The sequence below is a fragment of the Zasmidium cellare genome (assembly GCF_010093935.1).
Source record: "Zasmidium cellare ATCC 36951 unplaced genomic scaffold M409scaffold_15, whole genome shotgun sequence".
Classification (NCBI taxonomy): domain Eukaryota; kingdom Fungi; phylum Ascomycota; class Dothideomycetes; order Mycosphaerellales; family Mycosphaerellaceae; genus Zasmidium; species Zasmidium cellare.
In genome coordinates, this window is record NW_022986959.1 from 476,911 (window position 1) to 503,353 (window position 26,443).

General features: G+C 53.6%; 13 protein-coding genes across 13 annotated transcripts; 7 read left to right on the plus strand and 6 right to left on the minus strand.

Moving 5' to 3' along the window:
• Positions 1–892: 892 nt before the first annotated feature.
• Positions 893–2,346, plus strand: M409DRAFT_36607 (uncharacterized protein; the record flags this gene model as incomplete). The annotated part of the gene is made up of 2 exons (XM_033810582.1): positions 893–1,241; positions 1,313–2,346. 2 exons carry the CDS (start codon positions 893–895, stop codon positions 2,344–2,346), a joined length of 1,383 nt encoding a protein of 460 aa, XP_033668396.1.
• Positions 2,347–2,456: 110 nt separating this feature from the next.
• On the minus strand, positions 2,457–3,719 carry M409DRAFT_22316 (uncharacterized protein; the record flags this gene model as incomplete). Its single annotated transcript, XM_033806283.1, has 1 exon — positions 2,457–3,719. One exon carries the CDS (start codon positions 3,717–3,719, stop codon positions 2,457–2,459), a length of 1,263 nt encoding a protein of 420 aa, XP_033668397.1.
• Positions 3,720–5,389: 1,670 nt separating this feature from the next.
• Positions 5,390–5,932, minus strand: M409DRAFT_54108 (uncharacterized protein; the record flags this gene model as incomplete). Its single annotated transcript, XM_033812593.1, has 1 exon — positions 5,390–5,932. One exon carries the CDS (start codon positions 5,930–5,932, stop codon positions 5,390–5,392), a length of 543 nt encoding a protein of 180 aa, XP_033668398.1.
• A 3,212-nt stretch (positions 5,933–9,144) lies between these two features.
• Positions 9,145–9,534, plus strand: M409DRAFT_54109 (uncharacterized protein; the record flags this gene model as incomplete). Its single annotated transcript, XM_033812594.1, has 1 exon — positions 9,145–9,534. One exon carries the CDS (start codon positions 9,145–9,147, stop codon positions 9,532–9,534), a length of 390 nt encoding a protein of 129 aa, XP_033668399.1.
• Positions 9,535–10,055: 521 nt separating this feature from the next.
• Positions 10,056–12,419, minus strand: M409DRAFT_54110 (uncharacterized protein; the record flags this gene model as incomplete). Its single annotated transcript, XM_033812595.1, has 4 exons — positions 10,056–10,867; positions 10,918–11,163; positions 11,486–12,298; positions 12,353–12,419. The coding sequence occupies 4 exons, from the start codon at positions 12,417–12,419 to the stop codon at positions 10,056–10,058; spliced, it is 1,938 nt and encodes a 645-aa protein (XP_033668400.1).
• Positions 12,420–12,761: 342 nt separating this feature from the next.
• On the plus strand, positions 12,762–13,706 carry M409DRAFT_22320 (uncharacterized protein; the record flags this gene model as incomplete). Its single annotated transcript, XM_033806284.1, has 1 exon — positions 12,762–13,706. One exon carries the CDS (start codon positions 12,762–12,764, stop codon positions 13,704–13,706), a length of 945 nt encoding a protein of 314 aa, XP_033668401.1.
• A 597-nt stretch (positions 13,707–14,303) lies between these two features.
• On the minus strand, positions 14,304–14,868 carry M409DRAFT_54112 (uncharacterized protein; the record flags this gene model as incomplete). Its single annotated transcript, XM_033812596.1, has 2 exons — positions 14,304–14,746; positions 14,796–14,868. 2 exons carry the CDS (start codon positions 14,866–14,868, stop codon positions 14,304–14,306), a joined length of 516 nt encoding a protein of 171 aa, XP_033668402.1.
• Positions 14,869–15,501: 633 nt separating this feature from the next.
• Positions 15,502–16,374, plus strand: M409DRAFT_36594 (uncharacterized protein; the record flags this gene model as incomplete). The annotated part of the gene is made up of 1 exon (XM_033810578.1): positions 15,502–16,374. One exon carries the CDS (start codon positions 15,502–15,504, stop codon positions 16,372–16,374), a length of 873 nt encoding a protein of 290 aa, XP_033668403.1.
• Positions 16,375–17,493: 1,119 nt separating this feature from the next.
• On the minus strand, positions 17,494–18,489 carry M409DRAFT_54114 (uncharacterized protein; the record flags this gene model as incomplete). Its single annotated transcript, XM_033812597.1, has 1 exon — positions 17,494–18,489. One exon carries the CDS (start codon positions 18,487–18,489, stop codon positions 17,494–17,496), a length of 996 nt encoding a protein of 331 aa, XP_033668404.1.
• Positions 18,490–19,347: 858 nt separating this feature from the next.
• Positions 19,348–20,123, minus strand: M409DRAFT_36603 (uncharacterized protein; the record flags this gene model as incomplete). The annotated part of the gene is made up of 2 exons (XM_033810580.1): positions 19,348–19,872; positions 19,995–20,123. The coding sequence occupies 2 exons, from the start codon at positions 20,121–20,123 to the stop codon at positions 19,348–19,350; spliced, it is 654 nt and encodes a 217-aa protein (XP_033668405.1).
• A 344-nt stretch (positions 20,124–20,467) lies between these two features.
• M409DRAFT_66055 (uncharacterized protein) lies at positions 20,468–21,778 on the plus strand (the record flags this gene model as incomplete). The annotated part of the gene is made up of 2 exons (XM_033816770.1): positions 20,468–20,547; positions 20,608–21,778. 2 exons carry the CDS (start codon positions 20,468–20,470, stop codon positions 21,776–21,778), a joined length of 1,251 nt encoding a protein of 416 aa, XP_033668406.1.
• Positions 21,779–24,118: 2,340 nt separating this feature from the next.
• On the plus strand, positions 24,119–24,733 carry M409DRAFT_54117 (uncharacterized protein; the record flags this gene model as incomplete). Its single annotated transcript, XM_033812598.1, has 1 exon — positions 24,119–24,733. One exon carries the CDS (start codon positions 24,119–24,121, stop codon positions 24,731–24,733), a length of 615 nt encoding a protein of 204 aa, XP_033668407.1.
• A 751-nt stretch (positions 24,734–25,484) lies between these two features.
• On the plus strand, positions 25,485–26,189 carry M409DRAFT_36574 (uncharacterized protein; the record flags this gene model as incomplete). The annotated part of the gene is made up of 2 exons (XM_033810577.1): positions 25,485–25,702; positions 25,757–26,189. The coding sequence occupies 2 exons, from the start codon at positions 25,485–25,487 to the stop codon at positions 26,187–26,189; spliced, it is 651 nt and encodes a 216-aa protein (XP_033668408.1).
• Positions 26,190–26,443: the final 254 nt, after the last annotated feature.

The window sequence follows — 26,443 nt, forward strand, 5'->3', positions numbered from 1 at the left end:
CGTTAAGTCCCAGCAGAGACGAGCTCCAACACGGCCGCTCTTATCCTTAAACTCGGTCTGTGGCACTTTGGCGAGAGCAGGATAGACAGTGGAGAATCCCATTGTCTCCCGAGACGATACTGTCAGCGTTTCTACGTGCAAACATCAAGGTAGGCGGTATGGGCGTACAATATGGCCAAAGCCAACAATGACATGAAGAGCGGCGGCGATCTGGTGCAGGAGCTGTGGCCATGTCGAAGGCATCTTTGGCAAGTTCGTGTTGTGAAATCTGTAGAAACTCTGGAGTGAGTATTGCAACTCGAAGCTCTTTCATTTAGGATGGTGGCTGACCTTTTGCTTGTTCAGCAATGCAGCCCCGATATCAATGTTCGAGAAAAGGCGGAGCTTCAGCTTGCTCCGAGTACGTACGTACCAGCTTCTTTCCCGCACTTGGATTTTCTTGAGCTCTTGGCGAGAGCATTCAGCTGAACGGCTCCACCACAGCCATGCTCGGTGCGCGCCGCTGCAGGCTGACGAACATGAGATGCAGCTAGCTGTGCGTCAGTCGTTCTCGCAAACCTTCGGAGCCAAGAGCCTCGTCCAGTGTGTTCGCTCATGGCAGTATTCTCTCGTCCGTATGAAGAACAGCCGACATGTTGATGACCTGGTTTCGCCATCGACGGGGCGCACCGCCTTATCAATACTGAGCCATAAGCTTCATCGGCTATACCGTCAGACCTAGCTTGGCAAGGTGATGTTGGTATAAAAGAACGACGACATCATGCGGTCCATCGTGGGCTCCAACACATTGTCATTATTCATTTCTGATCAACCGACCTACACTTGATACGACCACCTGGCTACAGCTCCAATATTCTCGAAAACCGATCGACCAAGCAATACTTCCATCAACATGGTCGGCAACTCCATTCCAGGAGAGAAAGTAGATGTCGTTATCGTAGGAGCCGGCTTCTCCGGGCTCCAAGCAGCATACGATGTTCATCAAGCCGGCTACAGTTGTGTTGTGCTGGAGGCGAAGTCTCGCATCGGCGGACGAAGCTATACCGCTTCTCTGAAAACAGAACCTGGATTGATCGAATTGGGGGCGACATGGATCAACGAACAAACACAGCCCAGGGTGTTTGAGCTTGCGAAGAGGTTCGGCCTGGACTTTGTGGAGCAAAATGGTCAGACGAGGTCTGTGATTCAAGACTTCGATGGACAAGTGTGGAGTGAGAGAGGAGAGTTGATTCCCCAGGTATGTTATCACGAGACCCTAATCTTGAATCCCTTCTCACCAAACACCAGCCACCTGGAGGCAAAGACGATGGAGTACTACCATTCCTGGAGTTGATGGAGAAGCTTCAATCAACGATCGATGTGAGCAACCCAGGTTCCGGCAGTACACCAGAGCAGGACATGACCGTAGACGAATGGCTGCAACAAAACACCACGCAGTGGAATCGTGAGTTCATCAGTAACGGATGCGCTGCACTTGTTGGGCAAGATGCGAAAGATCTTGGACTGCATTACGTGATGGACTATATGAAGTCTGGCGGCGGCCTGAACCATCTTGCTGGTGAAGGGCCAGATACTGCTCAGCATCTCAAGATCAAGCAAGGCACCACGGCAATCGCCCAGGGTCTGGCAGATGCCCTGCCGAAGAGATCCGTCTTGACCGATACTCCAGTGGCCAGCATCACTCAGCTTACATCTGGCGATGTGCTCGTGACTACGAAGAACGGTCCCGCCTTCGAGTCTCGCAAAATCATCCTGGCCATTCCAACGAACACCTACACCAACATCTCATTCGCCCCTCCCCTCCCGCCGGCAAAGCGAACAATCGTCTCAAGCACCAAGGCCGGCATCTACGCCAAAGCCATCATTACCTATCGCCGACCATGGTGGCGTGACCACGGCCTCATCGGCACTTTCATCAGCATGCGCGGACCGATCAACTACTCTTGGGAACTCGCCAACGAGGAGTTACAGCAGTATAGCATCGCGGCGTTCATAGCCGGACAAAGCTCATCTTGGTGGCATGCCCTCCCCACACTTAAACAGGAAGAGGCTTTGTTGAAGAATCTGGTCGAGATGGTTCCTCAAGCTGATCCGAACGAAGTTTGGGCTCCGTTCGAGATCAACATCCAAGATTGGACAAAGGAGGAGTATATTGGCGGTGGACCGACATCTTCGATGGGCCCTGGAGACTATGCGAGGTACAGTCAGGCTTTGAGAGAGCCGTACGGGAATTTGTATTTTACTGGTGGTGAGCTGGCGTTCGAGTGGAAGGGCTACCTTGAAGGAGCTGTGAGGTCTGGCTCGAGGGCTGCAGCGGAGGTTGTTGAGGCTTTGAAGAAGGGTTGACGTGGAAGGCAGCACATATCAGTTGGATTTTCTTCGATACAACCATCTCTTCATAAGTTCTAACAGCCTTCTCGGGATCCTTCTCAACTACGACAGAAAAAAGTCATTTTCTACTCAGAGTATCCCGGGAAGATATCAAACAGCTGACTGTTGAAATCTGACAGCTGCGGGCAAGACAAGCCTCCCAACACTCCATTGAGTTGACTCGTAATCGGCGCCAACAAGTTTCCAATCGTACCCAGAACCCCATCAAGCTGATCGACACCACCAGCCTGAGCAGCACGGAAAGCAAAGCACACGAGGTTATTGCCCTGGAGCAACGTCGCACCGTTGAAGACGCCGCCAGTGAGATCGCCAACATCAACGCCGGTGAAGCTGTTTGTTGTGCCAGTATTACCGCCGATGCGAACGGTGTCGGGGTAGATCGTGGCACCTGCGAGAAGATCGAGAACGACGTCTGCAAGGCTGTATTGATCTCCACTTGGGCGCCTGTACCAGTTCAATGGAATGCGCTCCTGGCCGCGGTTGTGGACGTAGTCACCTGGGTTGTCGCCTGAGGCACCCGCACCGGTGCCTGAGATAGCGAAAAAGGACTTCAGCACGTCGGCGCTCAAGAATCCACCAGGTTGTTCGGCGCTGTGGTTGGACATGAAGTTGGCGACGAACTGATGAGCTGCTGGTGCGACGAGTCCCGAGAAGGGGCCCCAGAAGGCGTATGGGTTGTTGTCAAGGGAGTAGTGCGTTACATAGTTGCTCTGTGCGGTAGTCTCGTCGAGGGTGAGACCTCCCTCTGCGAGCTGCATGAGGTTGTTCCAGGAGTGCCATTGCACGACACCGACGTCGCCGTTGTTGAGGTAAGCATCACCTCGAACGATCGAAGCGTCGTTCTCGTACTTGTTGTGCGTTCCAGCGATGCCCTTGGGATTGCTCAGGAGGAGAGGGAGTGTTGATAGAAAGCCCCCGCCGATGGACCAGGTGCCGCTGGGGATGTCGCCTGAGATGATGATTGCAATGGCAGCGAGACCTATCGCCAATCCGGCGTCCATGTTGTAAGCTTTGCCGAGACCATCGACAGTCTGCTGAATCGTCGCCTTGCCGTTGCGTGGAAGGAAGCCATGGTTGGCGGCGGCGTTGAGACCTGGGCATTGTCCACGAAGGTCGCTGGCCCCGGGTGATCGGAATGGATTTGGGCCTCCGTCCGTCACATCGACATACTGGTCTTGTGCATTAAATTGAGGATTTGGATGGCCGACTCCGGTGTTCAGACGGCCGGTGGATGCTGCACGCTTGAGGAGAGCATCTTGTTGCATGACCGTGGGCCATGCTGCAGCAGAGACAGCCAGAGCTGCGAGGGTTGCGGTGGTCTTGACCATGTTGAAGGAGATAAGTCTCGAAAGAAAAGATAAGATTGGCGTGGTGTCTAGTCTTGTGTATCGTCAACAACGACTGCTCAAGTAGTTTATATCTTCATCTCCTCCTTCTACTTTCGACGTATGCCGCAAGAAGCAAAGAACTATACCGGTCAAGAAAGGAAGTTCGCATTTTCGTAAAACCTCTTGATCACTCTATCAAGCACTGTCATGACATTCGAGTCAGTCATGAATGGTCGACAGATGCAGTGCCAACTTGGCAACGGCAATTCTGCTCGATCTCGTACAGCAGATTCTACCGCTCCTCCGCTCGTAACTTCGTAAGGATGTTTTACGGCGCGGCCAAGCATTCTTCAAGAATCGTGGCTTGATGCTAAGGGAAGCTGAGGAGTTGGGATAGCCGTCGCTACCAGTCTTGTGGGTTGTGTCTCCCTCCGTGCAATGAGGAGAAAAGGCCAACGCCCACTTCTGGGGCCTTGGGAGTACTCAGGGAAGACCGAGTCATAGAGACCTCTATCATAGAAAATTCTTTTCGCTTTCCTCGACGAAAAGCGTGCATTTGATTCTCGTCGTGCTCCTAAAGCAGCACGGACCGAGCACTCATGAGCCGTAGCTAAGCATCTTAGCCTACATCAGCCGAGTCCTGGCTCTATCATTCCCAAACACCGGAGCATGTCGTCGATGGTCAGCAGTATGCAAGGCGTCGACGGTGTTTGAAGCGATACCAAATTACGGCCTTGCCTTCGATAACGCCATCGATCTCTCGACGTTGTTCAGGTAAACGTGTTGTCGATCTTTGCCGTTTTGGTTCGGCTCATAAGTTCGCTCAGCCATGTGCCACATCGTGCATGTATAGTAAAGCTATGCTAGCTGGATTGGATCGAAGCCGAAACGGCAAAGTAGGCGATCCTTTCCTTGGGTTATGTATAGAGGAGTATCCACTGCTATTTGCATAAAATGTGCAGCGGTAGAAGCGGCGATCTTTTACCATGCCCAGACAAACAAGAGTAGGTCTTGGGGTACTTCATGGGTATCGCAGTACTGGTTGATTTCCATCTTTCTGTGTATGTACCTGATCATATTCTATCAGCCTGCCGTCATTGCCGAGTATCCTCTCGACCATGTTTCTACCTTGGTGGCTCGCTCCACGATGTTGCCTTGAGCCTGGGCATCGACATCGACAGAAAACAGGAGACTGAACTTCCGCTCAGTAAAGGCGGACATTGCCTTCTTTTCTGGAGGTCACGAAGAAAGTCACGAGCCCAAATCCCTAACATATTTGAGCTATCAAACTCTTCATACTGTGCTTATTCTAGAAAGACGGATCATTCGTACCCAAAAGCTTGTTTTTGAACAAAGTCCGCTCCAAGAAGCTCGAACAGCACTGCCAAATATCTCCGCGGGCTACAAGTTCACACGGCGCACATGAAAAATGCTGCTATGAAGACAGGCTGTAGAGATTAAGAGAATGACTGGGCGTCGTGGACTAAAGTGATCATTTCATTCCCATGAGACGCCGCGCTTGAAGGATCTAGGAGTGCGCCTGTAGCCCTGAATGACGATGACGTGATCGCCGACTCCCCGTATCCTCATTGCGCGCTTGAACTGTCTCCTTCCGACATTGTATCTGGGTATCCTCACTTCTTCTTCTGCTTCCCCTCGAGGTCCAAGTCCTACGTCTCCTCGCTCTCTTCGCCATCCTTTCCTCCCTCCTCACCATCACCTCCGCCCTGCTGAGCTTTCTCAACTTCCCCACCACCATCCGCCCTGGGGAAGGGATACTCTCCGTCATCTTTCTGACCTGCTTCAGGCGCTGGTGGTGTGAGAGGCGAGTAGCTCACCCGCGGGTCTTGCGAATACCTCATCTTGAACAGTCCCTCGATTGCGTCCAGCTCCAGCTGGGTGTAGTTATGTGGCTCTGGCACAATCGACTTCCACTTTGTCTTTTTCGTAGATGGAGTTGAGGTTCCCGCGGTGGGAGCGCTCTGACTTGTGGTTGCTTGAGCGGCTTTGGTCTCGACGACTTCACCATCTACTGCAGCATCTTTGCCCTGATCCGACGCTTTGTCAATGCTCTCATTGCTGGGAGGCGTCGCGGTCGAAGCGCCGCCCTCGATCGCATCGAACAGGATCTGAGAGGCCTCGCGAATGGTGGTCTCATCTTCGGAGTTGCCCTGCTTGGCGCTGTCGGTCTTGTTGCTGGATGAAGAAGACATGATGATGTGGAGACTGTACGCAATTAGCTCGAGTCCATCAGCGGCGGCGCAGGAACAACTCACCAGTGCTTGGTATTCGTGAGAGTCTGTGCTGTCGTGGAACCGGCGTCAATGCAGAGGGGTCCGTTGGTATGACTTGCGGGAGTTTCAAGTCGAGTCCGAATTGGCTGAAGTTGTCTGAGTTGGAAGATTCGCAGATTTTGGTGCTCGTCATATGTCGCATGGACGAAGCGGTTGCGGGGATTAACTCACGCTAGTCCCTTGGCAGCCGCTGCACAGACCAAGCGAGTGAATAACTCCAAAGCATGCACAAGAGCAACGCCACCAAAGTTTCCCTTCAGCTTATGGTGCTCAAAACCAACAATACTGCTTGGTGTCTTCTTTTCCACCTTGCCTGTGGTGATGTTTCAGTAGATAAGTCCCTTGGCTCCATGAATATATAGACGAAAAGATTGATGAGCATATACGGGGGATCCATCGCGCGGTGTCGCGATAGTGTCAGGCAAGAAGGAAAAGGCTGTGGATTGGCCATTAGCCACGCCGAAGAACATGTTCTCCTGTTATAAAGCGGTGCCAAAGGGGACAAGAGTTGAAGGAACTGCAGATAGTGATTTAGTCAGTCCTTTGAAGCATGTCTTACCGTAGACCGAAACATCCCGAACATCATCACAACGAAGTCGTTGTTACCATCCCTGCGGTGTCTCGCAGCAGCTGCATCTGAAAGAGGTATCCATAGGCTGCAGCAGTTTCGATGGACCCGGCCATGCTACGTGCGTCTACATCCTGTCTTGCGTCGGCATATCACATTTTATTGGAGTGACACAGTTCGGCAACGTGCGCAATACTGGCTGAAAGACCGAAGTTGCCAGCATGGCACATGAGGGCTCGATTTCTCGAGCCATGACGGTGCAGTGGGTTTGAGAGGCTGGGCTGCTTCTTTGGTGACTGCTTGTTGTCGCCGCCCTGGCTCGCGTAGGCGGTCGGTTGGATGCGGTTGCTGTTGAGGACAAGCAATTCCACGTAGGTCTCTATTGCTGTGCCGTTTGGGAAGGCAGCCTCAGCGTCTAGGGCTTGGGATCGGTCAAGTCGTTGACCAACTTATAGAACTCGCCAGATGAGTGGCCCTCAGGCACCGGAATTGGGACGTTCTAGGGGATGAAGACCTGAATTGCAGCCAATCCTTGTCTTCCGAGTTCCACTGGTGGTACCGTCCTGATAGTAGCTTCGCCTTTGCGTGAGGGACCTGGACGGCGGCTCTACTGTGACGAGTAATCAAGTACAACGAACCTGGGCCTTGGCGCCATTGGCAGGTCTCCCAAAGCTCCTGCTCGTTTCAATGTATTACTGCAGCCCTCCATCGATGGTTTGTTGCTGCCCTCGCTGCCGCGGTTGCGCAGCCTCTTGATTCGACGACTTGGGAGCGGCGCACTGTGGAAAGAGTTCCATTTACCATGGACGGATAATGGGTTTTCCTGCACTCGAATGAGGACTTGGTCCTTCATATCGCGGTAGCGCGTGGTGATGTCGAACTGATCCCGAACATGGCCAGAGCTGCTATTGATACTCGTCCGCGAAGGCGCCTCTGTTCTCCAAGTCTTCCAAGTCTGCACAATGTTCCCGCCTTTACCCCTTCCCCAATCTCGCCGACAAGTATACCTCTCGTCTTACCCTTGAAGTATTTACCGCCTCTTTCTTCTCTTGCTCATCGAATACCAAAAGCGTGCTCAAGGTCTGGTGACTTGGTGGCATGCGCCGAACGTACTGCGCGCGTTGTGGTGATGTCGATTAGCCATACCGCGTATGCTTGTTGTTTTGGTGTTCTGGCAATGCGACGAAGGCGAGCTGGCGGTATGAATCGTTTTTTGGCGTGCATCGAGACAGGGAGGGTCGCGATGCTTCTTGAGGCGGGAGTCGTATTGAGGCGCAAGGCATGTTGAGGCGTGATGGGTGTTGAAGTGGTGTCGGATGCTGCTGAAGTGGCTCGAGGAAAGTGCGTCGCCATCATGCCAACAGCAGTCCTGGATCGATCGCGCGACGAGTGAGATGATCATCAACAGCGCTCCTTGTTCCGCCTGTCATCTAAAGTGAGTGAAATCGGTGGAGTCGCGTTCTGACGGAGGTGGCAGTGTTGTTGATGAGGTGATGCGCGTTAGCTTAGTGATGATGTCGAATGACGCTGACGATGTATTTCCTCAGTTGAGGTGTTTGCGGTGTTCGAACTTACGACTTTCCAACACCACTGCGCGCTCAAATCAAAAACGATCGAAAAAGAATGGAAACGATCGATCTTCTTTTACTCTTACATACAAGCTCCATCACATCAACGCTCATGAATCCAAAAAAAACCTCACCATCGATTCCCATCGACATTCCGAGTTCGAACCCCCTCCACCCCCTCCAAAAATTTGACAAAACAATTGCGCCCCCGGACGGGCGCCCTTGAAACCCCGTGCCACGGGGTTTTTTGTCGAATATGCCATGCCTTGCCTGCCGCCTGCCGCTGCCCAAATTAGTGATTAGTGTATGACGTACCTTATGTGACCAGAATCCTACCACTCCACCAGTCCGGCTGGTGGAGGGTGAAGGACATAGATTCGTTTTGATATTTAAAGGTTAGAATTTGGGTGGCCGGGATTCGGCCGGTGGTGGGGAGGTGAGGTCATGAGATATCTTGCGCTCGACGGGTGTGGTTGGTGTGAGGCAAGATGGCGATGGTGTGTGAGAGACAGTGAGAGTAGACGCGAAGGCATGTTGGATACACAAGGCAGTTGTATTTCATCATGCCCTTCCTTTCCATTATCTCCATCGTCGTAAGTATCTCATTGGGTACGTAGCGTGGATATTGCGCTGGGCCGGCGAAGGTCTCACCATCGAGGCCTTCCCTTCGTCCTCGAGGTCCTCGCCAAGCCAGTACATACATCCTCCACGCCAACATCAGCCTGTACACCACGATCACGACCGATATCAAACGACGCGTGAAGTCAGAGACAGATGCATTGAATTAACACCACGTTTCTCCAGCACCTTACAGTGTATATGCAACGACAAGGGCATACTACTCCCGGTACAGGCGATGTTTGTGGCGACGGACGTCTCCTCGCAGCATTCATTTGTACGCGAGCCTACTCGCTCAATCAATGGAGAGAGCACTGCTGTTGGACATGTACGCGGGTTGTCCCCGGTGACGTCGCCCGGGAATATCGCCTACCAAGATGCCTTGCGCTGCTTCATATTCTTTCGTCTTCCACATCACCACCGATTCTGCAGCTGGCACGGCGTCCAGCAACGCACCAGAAGCTGAGTCCATTTGGAACATACGGACGCGCAAGGGCAGTGTTATAGCACTAGAGCACTTGCTAAATGCGATCTATATCCATGCTAGCATGAAGTTGGCTTGCAATCCACTCCTATTGTTCAAATCAGGATATTACTCCCATTCCATGTCTCCAGCCCTCCCACCCTCTTCACTTCCTACCACGCCTCCTTCGCGAAGCTCTTGCATCCATCAAGATCGCGTCCACGCCGCCATCATCACCCATTACGCCTCTTCACGGATGGAACGTCGCGCCTCACCCCAAACATCAGCCAGCTCCAGTCGCTAAGGCAGTGGTGGATGAAGTCTAAAACGTGATCTAAGAATAAGAGCATGGATGAAGATGGAAGTAGCATTGCCAATTCTCGTGTCGGGAACGGATATTGAGTACCGTATATAGGACTTTACATGTCGAATTCGAGAGCTCAAGATGGTTCTTTTGTTGCCTTCACACATTCGGCGTGTCAGATCCGGCGTTAACAACACCGACTTGGTCGTGACAAAGAAATATCCGCACGACGAGGAAACGACAACTACGAAGGCAAGAAACCGTTGTTGTTTATACATGGTATTATTGGGACAAGTTGCCATTGCAATACCCGTTCTCTATCACTAGCACGGAAATGCGGTCCATGAAGAGCTGGAAAGGAGGAGGTGAGCACGATGATACGATTTGAAAGTCGCTTTAGAGCTCTGATCTGCTCTAGCAGTCTTACACTAGTCTCAAAGCAAGCCATCCCTCTACGCTGCGGTAAATCCTCGAAAACAAGCGAAAACGCGCGCCCTTCTGCAGAGCCTCCACCCTCGCCGTCATCCAACTTGTTCCCACCTCTGCGAGTCTTGCGCCTCTCGCAGGATGTCGTCCACGCTCTGGCTCTTGACCTTAAGGCACTCGCCTGCCCAGGTGGAGTATGAACTGCCTGCCCAGAAGCACCTCACTGCCACCTGAAACATCCTGTCGACCGAGACACCCTGCAACTCATGGATGATGTGCTGTAGGATGGGTCGCAACTCGCTGCCGTTTGGCGCCTGTGCTGCATTGAACGCGGTCTCCAATCCCTGGAATGCGTTGCGTGGATCATTGCCAGCCGCAGCCACGCTGGGCTGGATGCAGATGGACTCCAGGTGTGGGCAGAAAGCGTTCTCGCGGCGGGTGTCAGTGAGATCCTTGATGAGCTGGATCGTCGCCCGGAAGGTTGCGTGTTGCTGGCTCTGCATGAATTGCGTAGGTGCTGTATCCTGCATTGCTATTGGAATAACGAGATGTCGCACCCGCTTCAGGTATCTGCACAGCTGCGGCACTGGGCGATGTGGGTCGGGACTTGTGACCAGCGCGGCATCAGTAGAGTTGACGATTATGGTGGCTTTCTTCAACAGCGCCTCTTCCATGATCGGGGCGAGTTTGCGAACTGGATCCGATCCTCCGAGGATGCCTCTTGCTGCAATGGCGACCAGATCATCGACTTCTCCACGGTACTTGATCGGACCATGGCGCTCAGCGGCCAGATCGAGAACCATCTCGGTCAGTTCCTCTGGGATTCCGGCGAGTTGGTCGACTACATCTGCGAGCGATTTCTGCTCGCGAAGCTTCTCGATCCATTCAATCTCGCGGCGCATCTCATCTGACGGTAATGTTAGCTGTTGCACCCAAGAATGTCGCGATTGTCTATACCTATGCGTTGCTGCAGCTGTTCTGGTGTCGCGTCCAGACACTGTCCGATGTTCAGGCCGCTCATTTTGGTGTGAGTGGCGGAGTCTTGAAGCGTGCGTCGTTTGTCGAGGTTGAGGATCGCGTGAGGTTGTGGAAGGTGTGCTTCTTCTTCGGCGCGGAGGTGGGCGAGGGGGTTGCGGAGAATGACGTTCGAGCGTCGAGGTAGAGGTTGGTGTGAGGCGGCGGAAATAGCTCGGTATGTCGGGTCTGAAGAGAGCAAGCGAAGCTGCGGTGTAGAAAAGAGATTTGAAATGCAGAGGCCCGGCGCTCGGACGCCTTCGATTCAAGGTTCCGGCTTGGCGGATCACATGCAAAGACGTTTGAGCATTCGATTACCGTGGGAAGGAGCGTAGCATGGACCCGAGGTGCTGTTGGGGTTTATTGGCAAGCTAGTATACAATTCTCGCAGAGGGAAGCAACGGTCCTGGCGATACAGTCCCGCCAGCCCCGTACTGCCACCTGCTTTGCTTTCATATCAAGAGTTCTGAGATGTATTCGGCTCAGAAAGTGGCGAGCTCCAGGCCCTTACTTGCCTCCTGCAAAATGCCATCTACAATTTTGCCCTTGACAGCGATCTCCTTTCCATCCCAACTGGAGTACGAACTCCCTGACCAATACCGGCGAGCTCGCAGTTGAAGCGTCCGCTCGACAGAGCCCTCAGAAACGATCGTCTGCATGACTTTGATGATATACTCCAGCACGTAACGCAAGTCGCTGCCGTCAGGAAGGCGACTGTAGTCAAACGCTTGAAGTGGTTTCGTGTTGGTATCTTCCAGTCCGATTTGAGGGTTGTCGCCTAGTGTAGCGATGCTGATTTGGACGCGGAGGGACTTGAGCTGAGGTGAAGACTCGCGTCTGATCTCGGTCATGAGTTGGATGGCGTTGACGGCTTCCCAGAGGGCGCGTCGCTGCTGCTGTGTGGCAAAACCGGCATGGGAGACCGCGCTTGAGGCCTGAAGCGACACTTGCATAACCACTCGACGTGCCTTTTGCAGACGACTTCGTAGAATTGGGGCTCTGTCCTGTGTCTCTAGAACACGAAGGAGTTGAGCTGGCGACACGACGAGAGCGCAAGTTCTCATCAGAGCGTCTTGCATGTCGCCGCGGAAGCTCTGCGCCTGTGCTGAAGGGCCCACGAGCTGGTTCGCGACTTTGACAACATCATCGACCGTGTCTCCAGTAATCTTGATCGGTCCGTAGCCCTCAGCCAAGACATCGAACATCGAGTCCTTGATCTCCTGTGGCAACGATGGGATAGCAGTGAGAGCAGCAGGCCGAGTCGCTTGCTCCCACCGGGTCTGGCGGATAGCGCGAACCCATGCCAGCTTGCGTTCGAGCTCCTCTGTAAGAATGTTAGCGGATCGTATCTTCCGGTGTTGTTATGGTTATAATGGACCTTGATGTCGCTCAAGCCACTTGTCTGTGGCGTTGAGGGTGGCGTCGATGTACTGCTCGGTGTCCATGTTCACGCGTTTCGATGAGTGAAGTTGCTGGTGTTGGGGGCGGAGCCGAGCGATGATGCGATACGAGAGCGATGCGTTGCTGAAGGTGATGATGTCTTGAACTTGGCAGCAGCAGGGGCCTTGCTCTGAGGTTGAAATCCAGCGGCGAGTGTTTGCAAACACGCTAGTGGAGCGCTCGGCTGGTCGGATCCGCATGTGACTGGGCTTGGCGTTTTGGCATCATCTTCCCCCTTCCGTCCAGCACACCTTGAAACACGACACGCCATCTCCAAGTCGAGAACTTCTCAATACAGCACACTCGACATAAGCCTGCCTCTCTTTTCAAGACCACCTGTTGTCAAGATGGCACCCGCGACAAGAAGACACAAGGCGATGCCGAGGGAGGTCGCCTCGATCATGATGGAGTACGACGCCATCAATGCCAGAGCCACCGACTACGACGAGCGCGCCAATCGTGTCGGCTACCACGTCAACCTCATCAACTTCGAGGCACGTTGGCGCCACCCCAAGAATCCTCACCTCCAAGACCTCGCTCGCCAGGCCTTCCTGAACGCAAGACCGCACGACGTCGAACCAACCATCCTCTACCAACATCAGCCCTTCGCTCACCCGTACGGTCCCCCTCTTCGCTCTCCCCGCGTGTCGTTCACGCCGAGTTTCAGCTACGTCACCCACATCGACTTCCACATGCCACGCACCACGCGCGTGGCGCACGACCTCATCATCGACAAGATCTTCGCCGTTTGTCCACAGCTCAAGACCCTGCACGTCGTTGTCCGTGGCTTGGATGAGGCTGGAGACAGCTGGGATGCGCTCGAGGAAGTCGTCGACTTGATGCACTCCATCGAAATTGCCCTCAGCAAAAACACCACGGTTCGAGTGAAGACGCTGGACTTCTGCCCTGAGTTTGTTGGAATCTCAGAGACCCTCATGCCATACAACAGCGCAAACCCGCGTCGCGTCCGGATTGGCAAATGGGACTTGCGCAGCTACTTCGAACAGGTCCAACCTCTGCAAATGCTGATCAATGAGTTCACTCTCAAGCATGGTCACTATCTCGTTACCGCCATGTACTACATGGCTCTCCTGAAAGAGTTTCGCGGATATCAGGTGGACGGCTTCAAGTGGGCCTTCGATCAGGGCCAGGCGGTACCGGGATTCCTGGCCAGGGCAGCGTTGGCGCATCCTAAGCAGAAGACGATATTCGAGCCAGAGATGCGGCAGGCATTGAAGGAGGTGCTGGACCAGAAGGCGGTGAATCGGCTCCATTGGCCCACGCGGCATTGATGGTGGGTGCGGCATCCGACAGCATGGTGGGTGTGGAACTTCCAGGCCTTGAAGAGTATAGCTAACATGATCAGTGTATACGGTGTTCTCTGTTTCTTGGCGTATCGACTCCAGTGATGGCATGATAGGGGAACGAGTGGTGTAAGTTGCACTTTCCTTAACAGCAGGCAAGAGCTAATGTGCTTAAGTACTAGGATTGTTTTGCTTGCTACAACTACGCAGTTTCGTTTGATCAGTGACTGGTTAGAGAGCTTTTTGTGTTTGAGGTCTTTTAAGGAACGAGACAGGGTGCAATATGGTCTCGGTAGGTTTGCTTTGTCACTCTGCTAGAAGACTGAATGAAAGAAATGGAAACTACACCATCACTGCCCACCATTAATAGCACAAAGAACACCTCAAGACGCAAAGAGAAGAACCATCGATCTTATCTAACCGCTGTCATACTGCAGTAATCTAAGCTGTTCGATGCAGATACGCTACACCACGCCTCTACCCTCCGAGTCAGTCAATATGACCCACGCCGCATCCAGCACACGCAGTACTATATCAGCAGAACTCGCTCAGCGTCTTTCCATCTTCAGCGACAGTCGTAACCACTTACTCCCTCGCTTCGATGACAACGCCATTCTCAGAGAACGCCTCGCGCTTGTCCTTTGGGATGGTATATGCGTCTGGTGAGCTCCAGCCTGGTTCACGCTTCTCCTTGGGGATGGTGTATGCATCGGGTGAGTTCCAGCCTGGTTCACGCTTGGGAATGGTGTATGCGTCGGGTGAGCTCCAGCCCGGCTCACGCTTCTCCTTGGGGATAGTGTATGCGTCGGCAGAATTCCAGCCTGGCTCACGCTTCGGAATGGTGTACGCGTCAGGGGAGTTCCAACCTGGCTCGCGCTGCTCGAGGTCCCCTCGGCGCCAGTTCCCACCTCGACCGCCACCGCCTGCTTGGATCTCTGCTCGGCGCCAGTTACCGCCACGACCGCCACCGCCTGCTTGAATCTCTGCTCGACGCCAGTTACCGCCACGACCGCCACCTCCGGCAGCGTCTAAATTTATATCAGTCCACGTTCGTAATAGGTCTTTTGACTAACATACCTGGTTCAGCTACTGGAGCTGCATGAGCAGCAGCGGCCAAGAGGGCTGTGATTGTGAGTTGTGTGAAATGCATGTTGTTGAACTTTGCTCAACTTTTGATTCTTCGAAGCAAAGAAGAGAGCTAGCAGTCAGTGAGGATTGAGCGGTAAGTATGTATCCTCTCGTGGAATCTCTCCAGCTGACAAGAACCCTCAGGCGTCCCATTCGAACAAGGCAGGTCACAGCCCTCCCAGCTATCACGCGATCCGCCTCCCCCTCCAGACACGACGATAGTGAAGTTACATAGCATGAGCAACATGCAGTTCACAAATACGGCCTACGAGTTCCTCCTCCTTCATTGGGTATACCGCAATTGCGACCTGCCACTTCAAGCTAGCTTGACACAGCTCTAAAGCTCTTGGCTGCAATAGTGCGTTCTTCTTGGGTGGCCTTATGCGTTAAAAGCCTTGTTGACTTACCGCGTTGGGTTAGGATCTGGAGCTTGTGGGCGATTAGTCGTCAGTCGGGGTGTTGATGTCTTGGTTGCCCGACAATGGGTGTGCATATGCCAAGTTTTAGTGTATGCAGGGTGGATGGGAGGGTTTGGAGAGTTTTCAGGCGAGCCATGGCAGCTTTCAGCTAATGTTCCCTTGCTTTCTTGCGACCATCCTCAACTCCGAAAACGAGCACTCAGCCAACGATTGATCAAGGACAACCCTCAGAAGCCATGGGAGGCGAGAAGACAGAGCGATACTCCAGCGACAATGAGTCGACAGAGGCATTGCTCCCCGAGGGGAAGACAAAGCCAAGCATTCCTACCAGAAGGCAACTAAACTGGACCGTACCGCTCGTACTGAACGTCTTGTTCTTCATCTCCTTCGGCATGCTAGTCGCCTCCATTCGACAGAAAACCTCCCTTCAAAGTGCGATAGAAGCAACATCAATCTACACACCCGTCTTCGACGACACAGACATCCACGTTACAACAACGCAGCTCAACGGCAGCCTGCATCCGGGACCTCAGCCTGGACCATGGTACGGTCTCCCCACCAACCCCATCGCAGAAGCAGCCTGGAACGAATTCGAACACATCCGAACAATCCCTCTCACCAAAGCCCAAGTCCTCGCCATGGGCAAAGACCCCTCTCTCGTCGCCAAATTCGAAGACTCCTTCTGGGGCATGGGCGAAGAAACCTACGTCGGCGCCCTCGACTTCTTCCACCAAATTCACTGTCTCAACATGCTGCGCAAAGCAGCTTTCTCCGGCAACGCCGGACTCGCGGGGAGCAAAGCGCAGGAAGTCGTGCATCTCCAGCATTGTACGGATATGTTGATGCAGCATATGCTTTGTACGGCGGATGCGGGCATGATTACTTATCAGTGGAGGGAGGGGAATGAGTATCCTTTTCCGGATTTTAGTGTTCAGAGGGAGTGTAGAGATTGGAGGCAGCTTGTTGAGTGGAGGGATGGGCATGCTGTGGATTTGGAGAGGTATAAGGAGTATAGGAAGCCGGAGGGGGTTGAGGTGGTGCCTTGGGGGGAGGAGGAGGGGAAGTTCATGAGGTGGATTGATGAGGTTGGGGAGAAGCACGAGCACTGAGAAACAATGCCAGACATGGGCGTTGACCGCAGTCGATTTCCCACTTACGCAAACCCGGCTGTGGTCATCATGGTCTCGCAGCATCGCCTGAAAGGAAATCCCGGGCCAGCCGATCTTACGCAAAGTTGGTGGATTGTCGACGACCACTCAAGGCTATGGCTTCGGGGCTCACAACGTAGCCCACAGCCGTCTTTTCAATCTGCCATGGCAACATTTGAAGGCCAACGACAATATGGCAAGGATGGGGTACCGCGGCGGAACTGAGCTTGAAGCAGGCGGCAAGTTCCAAAGTGCTCGAACCAATACCTCGACAACAAGCCGACATTGGCGAGAGTTCACCATGCGGAGAGACGGACCGATGTAGCGATGGAGGCTCACTTCACCATCGACTGGCCCAATAGCGGCAGATCTCTCGTTCGCTGCCACATTTACGCTGATCTGCAACAACCGCCTTTACTCGGATTCATCCCCCGATTGCGGGATATTACACCTTCCATCTGGATCAAGGGAGAGTACGCAAAGGTCGACTTCATCAAGTTTTGATGCCGTCGTATTACCACAACATCCTTGCCGGGCGGAGATACAGCAGTGGAAAGCTTACTGAAGAGAAGAGAAGGACAAAGGTTTTGAGCGGAGGGGAGTCTTGGAAGGATGGCAGCTTGAGGCCTTGTGGATGCAGTTCGCGCGAGGGAGGATGGGAGGGAGTATAATGGGCCGTGGATATCGTTGCAGGAGAGTGTGAAGGTGATGGAGCTTATTGGTAGGGTGTATGAGAAGGCGGGATTACCGAAACAAGGTTTTTGATCCAGTTCCAGGTCTCCAGTACAGACGGCTCCCAATTTGAATCTGCCGTAGTGATGTGCTATATTGGCTGATCAGCCATTGAAGACGGGGTCTAGGTTCATGGAATGCGGATCAAGAAGCACCGCTTACGTCGAGTAGCAGCACACGAGGGAAATGGGAACTGCAGAACGGCTGGGGAGGTAAATACAGAGAATGCAGACGATTCCACCGTGGGAGAATTGACATCTCAATGCATCGCGAACTCGAAGAACAACACAAGATCTGGCCAGCAGCGTCTCCAAAATATCCTCAGCATCAATCCCAACCCTCCCAACCTCACCGCCCATCCGCAAACCTCCTAACCCTCTCCTCCCTCCCCCTCACAACCTCCGGATCCCGATTCCACTCTTCCTGCTCCTTCACCGAATTCTTCCCATGCTCCGTATGCCGTGCCACCCTGTTCAAAAAATCAATCGCATAAAACCCCGTCATGGCCGCCTCCGCATACGGCATCTTCCCCGAAGCTTGATTCCTTCCATTCCGCAGCGCCCCGATCGCCACGCCGACCGTCGCGGCGAGCGCCACGCGTTTGCCTTTTTGGCCGGTCCACGGCCCGGGTTCCATGCGGCAGCGCACGACTTCGACGCCGCCCGCCCAGGCGCCTGCTTTGAGCGCTTTCATGGCTGTGTAGCCTTCGGAGGGGCGGTTGGGGTCGTCTTGGGGGCGGGTGTTGGGGTCCGGGCCTTTGTTGGTTTTGGTTTCGCTGTGAGAGCGGGAGCGCGAGCGGGATTTGGATCTGGAGTGGTCGTCGGTGCGGCTGCGGCGGTCTTGTCGTTTGGATTTGCGGCTGCGGTCGGAGTGTCGGCTTCTGCTGGAGCTGGTGCTTCGGCTACGGCGGTCTGGACGGCGAGACTTGCGGTCGTCGTGGCCGTTTACTGGGAGAGGGTGCTCTGGTGATGGCTGATCGTCGTCTGCGTACCGTTGCTTGCCATGATACTCGGTGACTGGGAAGCGGCTTGGTTCGTAGCGGTGATCTTCCCAGGAATCTTCAGTGCCGTTTCGGCGACGACGTCGGACTCGCTCGTAGACTTCTGAGTAGCGTCTATCTCTCGGATCGCGGTCTGAGCTGCCCGAGCCGTATGATCCTGAGTTTTCGTTGTTGTAGTATAGAGCGTCTTGGTAGGGAACGTAATCCCTCTTCTTCTGAGCACCGTTTAGAGCAGCAGCATCCGAGCGAGGAGACCCATCACGAGGCGGTGGGCTTCGAAGTTGTGGAAGTTGCTGCTTCTCTCGATGCTGATACTCGCCATTATCGTAGTTGCGGTGGTTCATGCTTGGACGTACTCCTGTAGATACGGTCAAAAACCATCAAAGTCGCTGCAAGTGTGAAGATGTCGTCGAGTCGAGCGAGGGACAACTCTATTCTTGAAGTCCACAACAAAAGTTGAGGCGCTCGTGCCTATTTCCAAGTCCTTCATCGAGATCCGGAGGGATCAGGCTGGTCGTTCTATTTGAGCCGCGCATGGTTTTTTCCATTGCACAAAGTCACGCCACATTCTGGCGGTGAGGCTTTCTCTTCGCCCGACCTTTGTGTCGGAAGAACACGTCCTTGAACTCGGTCTTACATCCTCAAAGATATAACCGGAGCGAACCGCTCGGTCTGCATAAGTCCAGATCCAGGCAATGCGACCATGAAGACCTGCTTCGCTCCGCCCTGCGAGGCTGCGCCGCACGACCCCACGGGGAATCCCTCCCGCATGCGCCAGGATCATGTTTGCAGCCTTGACATATATCAAACCTGTTAATCGAGTTTCAGAAATACGGGTTCCTCGGCCATCACGGCCCGAGCGCTGATATACGAAAGGTACCCCTGTCCGGCTTCCCGGAGTGAAACCAACGTCACGCGGCTTCTGTGGCGTGACAGCCAGGTGTGAAGATTCTTGGCTGGGGAAGCAGGTTTGGGAGGATCGGGAGTTTTGGGAGTTCTGGGCTTTGAGTGAGGCGTTGTGAAACTTGATCGATGAATACATCGATGCCAAGGTGAGTGATGTCGGATTGCAAGGCCTTGAGACTGTGACAGACTGGGAATGCAGCATTTTGTTTCAATAGGCGTATTATTGCCATCGATCACATTCATGAACTAGATCCTGCTGACAACTCGGACAACAAAACAGTGCCGGTGTTGAGAACTCAAGGTTTGAACGTCGACTCCTTCAGAAACTGCTGCACGGCTGGACGACTGGTACAGCGTTCCCACCAAGCCTTCACAGCCGGCCTGTTCTCAATCAAGTCTCCATACCCACACAAGGATACCCTCTGAAGAAGTGGAATGTAATATATGTCGATCAGACCAAACTCCTCCCCACCAAAATACCCCTGTTTCTGCAGAAGCCCACTCGCAACATCTAGATACGCACCCAACTCCTTCTCAGCGTTTGCAACAACAGCTTCGTCAGTCGGGATACCGATGAACTTCTTGGCGAACTTCTCGAAGCCGATTTTGCCAGCGGGCTCGCCGAAGTAAATCGTCTCGAAGCATTCGGCTTGTTCGAAGAGTGCTGTGGCTTCGAGGTTGGAAGCTGGTGGGATCAGGGGGAAGGAGTACTTCCGAGCGAGGTATTTGCAGATTGGTCGACTTTCGGCGAGAGTAAAGCCGTCTGGGAAGGTTATGGCCGGGACTTTGCCCATAGGGTGGCGGGCGATGTGTTCGGGCGACTGTGGTAGATGGGTTAGCTGAGTTGAGGCACTGGTACCAGTTCTTTCCCTCAGGTTGCGTTTGAAGGGAGTGAGGTGTCGAATATCGTTAAGCTGGAGAATACTGATATGGAGGGACAAACCTTGTGCTCTCCAGTCCGCAGATCGATTGGAACGAATTCATAGTCGGTGAAGCCTCCTTCGAGTAACGTCAACAGAACTCGTTCAGTGTTGGTCGAGCCATGGTGTCCATATAACTTGAAGGCTGGCATGGTGAAGTTGCGTCTGAAGTTCGAGATTGACTTGAAGTAATTGGGAAAGAGTCTGTACATCGACTGTGAGAACCAGCGATCTGGGCCTCCTTATATGGACTGAACAACTTATGCATTTCGGATGGCTGCATCATGCATCGGCCGAGGCTGACATAAGGATGAAGCTGCCGTGTCTCCTTTCGAACACCGGAGATAGCTCTGATTCGTGGGTTCGGTTTTGGAACGTAAAGGGGTTAGCGTGAGGTGAGCGACTTCAGCTCTACTTCAACGCCATCCTCTTGCTTCGACTCTCACATTCGCCTGTTCGCTTTTCTGCCTGGTTGAGGCGTTCTCATATGTGAGTCATGGACGAGAGTATTGTTGTTCGGGGTCAGAAAAGGACCGAGAGAAGGGCAAAGTCCAAGACTGGTTGTGGGACGTGCAAGTCAGTGCACCGGGTCCAGACTTCCATCATCTGGTGTTACCTGTTGCTGACAACGTATAGGATCCGGCGAATCAAATGTGACGAGTCTAAACCGAGTTGCAACAAATGTGTGAGCACTGGCCGGAAGTGTGATGGATACGAGTCTCCGTTCAGATCTTTCATCCCGGAGCTCGGCAGCAGAGGCACTGGACAGCAGGATGACATAGAGCAAGCTAATGTTGGTACCAGAGCGGTCTTGCCAGCAGAAGTCGAGATTCTCAGTCGGCTCTTCTCGACGAAAACTATGTTCGACGTGAACTTAGGCTGCGAAGAAGAATCGAAGCAGGTGCTCCACGCAAGTCTGACCCAAGCCCCGTTGAGAAGTGCGATCGCATCTCTCAAGGTATTGCGAGAGGATCTGGAGTCGTCGCTAAGCAATTCTCCATCATCTCCATGGCGACCCGAGACCAACCACGAGGGCCTCCAACAATACAGCAAAGCTATGACAGGTCTTGCAAAGAGTCTGTCGTTACCGGATAGGACACGAGTACCTTCCACTTTGCTTTGTTGCGAGACCTTTATAAGCATTGAACAAGTTCGAGGCGATCATGTAGCGATGGCGCAGCACATCATCCGAGGAGTTGAGATCATGCGAGAGTATGGTGCCAGACCGTGCCTCACCCACGCCGGGAAGCTGGTGCCTGCGCATCGCGGACCGCTTCCACTTATTGATGTCTTTGCCGTCAAGCTCTTTGCGGCGCCATGTCGCTTCAAAGAGCAGCCAGCAGTAGTGGGTGCACATGGTGGGACTGCTGCGACCTGTGATGATCAAAGACTCGACCCCGAGAACCAGAAGCAACTGAAGAATCTCGCAACTAATACCCTGGTCTTCCTCAATGAGGTCCGTCATGTTCAGTCCGTCGAAGACGCCACTCAGCTCGTATCAAAGAAAGCCAACCTGCTGAAGTCCTTGAATGATTGGCTCCTCGATCTCAACCAAATCCAACGACAAGGCGAGCCAATTGACAAGGAGCCTCTTGCAGTGTTGTTCGAGCGTGTTTTCCACCAACTGCTGAGGATTTTTACATTGAATGCATTGGACTCATCCCAGAGCCAGGACGTGCAGATTGCTGCAGAGAAGAGGCAGCTTCTGGAGCTGGCTGGCATTGTAAGCTCGAGAGTGCAGGCGTACAATGCAGGTTGGAGCGCGGGTTCTGTTTTCGGCGGAGAGAGGCAGACTGTTGGCGTGTAGGTGTTCCGAGTGACTTGTCGTGGTGGATTGGCGGTGAGTCTGATCAGAGACTCTGTCGACATCTTGGTTGTGAGAAAGGCCCCCACGGTTGTCTGCCTCTGCTGTCGCCGACCATGGCCTCGTGCAGGTGCATGTCTTCTGGCGGGTTGGTAGTCGAATCTCGCGCGATATGATCCAGTATCAGCCACAACAGTTGTGTTCTGCGCTCTTTCTGACATGCTTGACCGCTCGTTCATGAGCGGTATGTCGAAAGTCAAGCCTCTCACGCTCGTGGTTCTGTCCTGACACTATCTCTTGTACGAAGACAACATCTCCAGCAGCTCAACCCCTTTCTCACGGCGGCTTCACTCTGCCCTCCTCTTCAACAGGTCATAACCGCAATGGACCTTCAACCTAATAGAACAGAAGTCTTGTTGTCCGTGCAGTGGCCCGCGCACGAAGGTCACCTCAACCCAAGCCCGACCTCACCACCTCCCTGACACCTCAGGTACACCTCGAATTCGGCATCACCCGTTGGTCCAAGCTCCCACAACATCAAAACAGTTCTCTCCTCCCGCTGAACTTCCTCTTCCCTTCCCTCCTCAGCTCGGTGTAGAGATGTATCCTTGACCTTGCCTTTACCAGCGCCTTGGGTACCGCTCAACAAGACACCAACCCATCCACGCCGTCCCACCGCCTCCATGGCGGCGCGGGGGTGTCTTGTTGAAGAGTGAAATCATGCGACAGGGAAACATCGTTCGTTTCAGTCTCCCATCGTCGCTGCCTCTGCTTGTCTCGGGGTTGCCGCACATTGCATCTATGGCGAGCCGAGTTTGCTGAGAGGCTACATTTCTTTGCATAGTAAGATAGCTTTTGTATTGAATGGCTTGATTCGTGTTCACTGTCGTGTTGTTTCATTACTATCCGTCCACTTGTCGCGCCCATGAGGCCAAGGTGACTCGCTGTGCACGAAGCATACAGTCTCACACTGCTGCTCGCCGCCGCTGAGTCGACGGCGCGTCCTCTCGTTGATCCGCCGGCAGGTCGGTCAAGACATCGTGACGACCCGAGTACCTTCGATCGCCGCGCCTTTTCACGCGAAGAACCTCGCACCGTTGACTGCCACGACACCAGAACCGGCTTTGGATAGACAAGACCGCGTCGCCTTCCTCGTCACTCTTCTTCCCTCTCCAACACCCACGACAGCAGCGGCATCGTAACATCAAAAGAGCCCTTGAGCACGACCGCCACCAACATCTCACCCATCAGCCCTCCTGCGCATGAGAATTGAAAGTTCATCAGCGAGAAGACGGCCCACCCTCTCAGAAAGTATTGCTTCGAGTGCGGGACATCGACTTGCATGTGCTGCAAGGACCACATCGTTCGTCTCGTCCCACACAAATACGACGGCAATGCTCTTGTGGATGAGAATGACTTCAAGGGCTTGACCAAGGGCAACAAAGACCATCCCCGAGGATCCAGGGCCTACCATGGACCTAGCCAATGTTCCGTTGCCATGGTCCGACAACGTAGCCCATAGCACCGAACTCGCCACTCCAGTGCCGCCACCAGCGGCCACCGTTCTGTTGTTGGTCGATGGCCCAAAATACCAACACCATTGCTCAGGAATTAAAGGCCTACTGCTACCGCGTTTACGTCTTGAGGTCGCCTTTCTTACGACACACCGCCCGGTACACCAGCCAGAGGATCCTCTTCACCCTACGTTTTTAATCTCTCCCCAGCTGAACGTATGTATCTTCCAGCACTTGAAGCACGATCGAGATTTATTTATTGCACAGCCGTACCCAAACGAACTCTACGCCTTCATTGATTTCTCCCTCGTGAGTTTCCTTAAGACAATAACCTGGAGGTCTGCCAGATCTAGAGCTAAACCTGCCCACAGATCACCCACGACGAGATGCACTCGCAATCTAAGTAGTGGCTTGCTCCAGGCGTTAAGAAGCAAGAGAGACTTCGCCGCGCCAACTTCACCACCATCCGAGAGCGGAAGTGCAAAGCCGCGCGATGGCACAAGTCGGTGGCTCGATAATTGCTGCACCAGCCCCTGTTCCACAGGGTTTCGTTTGTGGACTTGAACACTGAACACGCAGCTGAGTGTGACATGCTCCACAGCCGCACCCAACCGGACTCTACACGAGTTCGACGAAGTCTTTCCCTGCGCGATACCACGATCTCGCTACATCCAACCACTCGAAGCCGCGCTTGCTCGAAGCATACACTGCGCCTGGCCATCGGGCTGATTGACCGTCGCCCAATTCTCGAGTCCCTCCACGTCCAATCCCATTCTTGCGCCTTACATCGCGGTATCGATAACCTTGAGTCCTTCCATACCGGCAACACATGAGAGCGCGAGAGCTTCGGACCTCTCTACGTCACCATTGGCATCAATGTCCTCCAACGCAAGGCGAATTGAACACCCACACCGCGCGAAGGCGCAAGAGAAGAGACGAGACCTGCACATTCGGTAACGCGAAGGAGGGAAACATTCGGCCCAAACAGAAAGAGGTTGGAGAGCGCAACCGACTCGATGGCGAGCACAAGCCGCAGGCACAGCAGATGTGGTCTGCTATGCGCATGCTCGAAGGGTGGAAGACGGAGGTTGATACGAAGCCAGATGATGTGGAGGGTCGAGTCCATGGCACTCGAAGCCAGGAACTTCGAGCGAAGCATAGCGAAACGCATGACTCGGAAGGCTACGAGGAGCAAATGCCGGCTCCCGGCAATGATTTATTCGGGGCGCGGAACGTGGAGAACACCAGGCAAGATGGGTTTGAAGGTCTTCCCAGAGGCGAAGAGCTGAAGACGATGGTGTCCCGGCTTCGCCCGAAGCACTACTTCTGCTTCTGGTGCAAGAACCGCTGGTTGGAGAACGAGATATCTCAGGAAACGTCAAATCTTGCCGATGTCGGAAGTCGGATGGCAGTGATGGAATTGCGTGACGAGACAATTGGATAGCAAGAAGAGACGACCGATTGCAATGATGAACTTGCGACATCACCTTTGCAACATCTCATGTGGACTCCTACCATGTGCTGTCTCCCGAGCTATCTCCCATTTAAGGATCAGTCTTTCGATCGGAACAAGCGATGAAGATCTCTCTCTTCGATTTGCAGGGGTCGGCAAGAAAATTGAGATTGAAACAGAACTTCGGCATGTAACATCGATATGTCACTTCAACTACAGGATATCTGGAAGGAGGTCAGCGAGCCAAGCGACAATACCATGTCTCGGAATGTGATCTTTCGGTACGCTTGGCGGTTTGCTGAATCCATGGTACACTCGTACCGGCATACCAACGGGTCCGGCTTCCCAGCCTCGTGGCAGCTCCACAACTTTGTTGCGACTTCATGCTTTCCCACTAAGGACTGCTGCTGATTTTCACATACACGTACCGGAGATCATGTCATCTGGGTTTCTTGCACTATGTCAGCGCCATCGATCAGGTTCTCGCATTCTACGACGTTAGAACCAAATACTACGCCTGTCACCCAAAGCCGACGCTCGCCACGAATCTCTGGCTCAGCCGTTACAACCACCAGCCCACCTGCAGCAACACCTCTCACGGAACTCCGAAGACTTCACGCGACAATCGAACAGAACCCGCCACATACAAAGCACCATCTCGATCCAACACAATGTCTAGAACATATAAACGTCCCATCCAACCCACCTCCAACGGCCACTCACCACCGCAATCAAACTCACCATGTTTTTCCCACCAACCTTCCTAACGCTCATTCTAACGCTCTCCATCACTTCCCTGGGCGCACCGTTGGAGAGTCGAGACTTCGACTACGTCGCCAGCGCTCTGAAAGCGCACAACGTCCACAGACAGAACCATTCCGCGAGCGATCTAGTCTGGGACGACACCCTCGCGAACGCAGCGCAGGAATGGGCACAAGTGTGCACGTTCGCGCATAACACGTACTTCACCGCCACCCCATCCTCCCCCAGTCAACAACTAACCCTCCCTCCCAGCACAATCGGCGGCGGCGGCTACGGCCAAAACATCGCCCTCGGCAACTCCGACACCTGCATCTCCATCTCCATCTCCGACCAGTGGTACAACAACGAACTCGGCTGGTACGCTTCCCTCTACGGCGAAGCGCAGCCTTCCATGACGGACTTCGAGCACTGGGGCCATTTCAGCCAGGTCGTGTGGAAGGGGACTACGAAGGTCGGGTGTGCGACGGTGAATTGTCCTGATGGGGTGATGGGGTGGCCGAGTACGCCGTGGATTACGGTTTGTGACTATGGGGGGCCTGGTGAGTTTTGGTTTTCGGTTGGGGTTGATGGATTGGGTATGGGTGCTGATGAAGGGTGTGTTGTAGGGAATTATGCGGGCGAGTATGCGGGGAATGTGGGTGAGCCGATGGGGATGGCGACGGTTGTTGGTGGGGAGGGGATGTGATGGATGTTTGAAGTGGTTGATGACTTTGAGACGACCCTGATGAGAAGTACGGTTATGGTAGCTTGATGGACGACTTCACGAGGCGGTGTTTTGATATCCGAGCGAACTTATTGCAAAATTTATTGATCAGACATGTTGAACAAGCTTAATTGTGCTCCAAGACAGCTAACGAACGACTCTGTATAAAAGGAGTGACTCTTCAAACACCGAGTGTAACCTAGCTCCATTCGCCTTGTCCGTCTCGCCCACGTCAA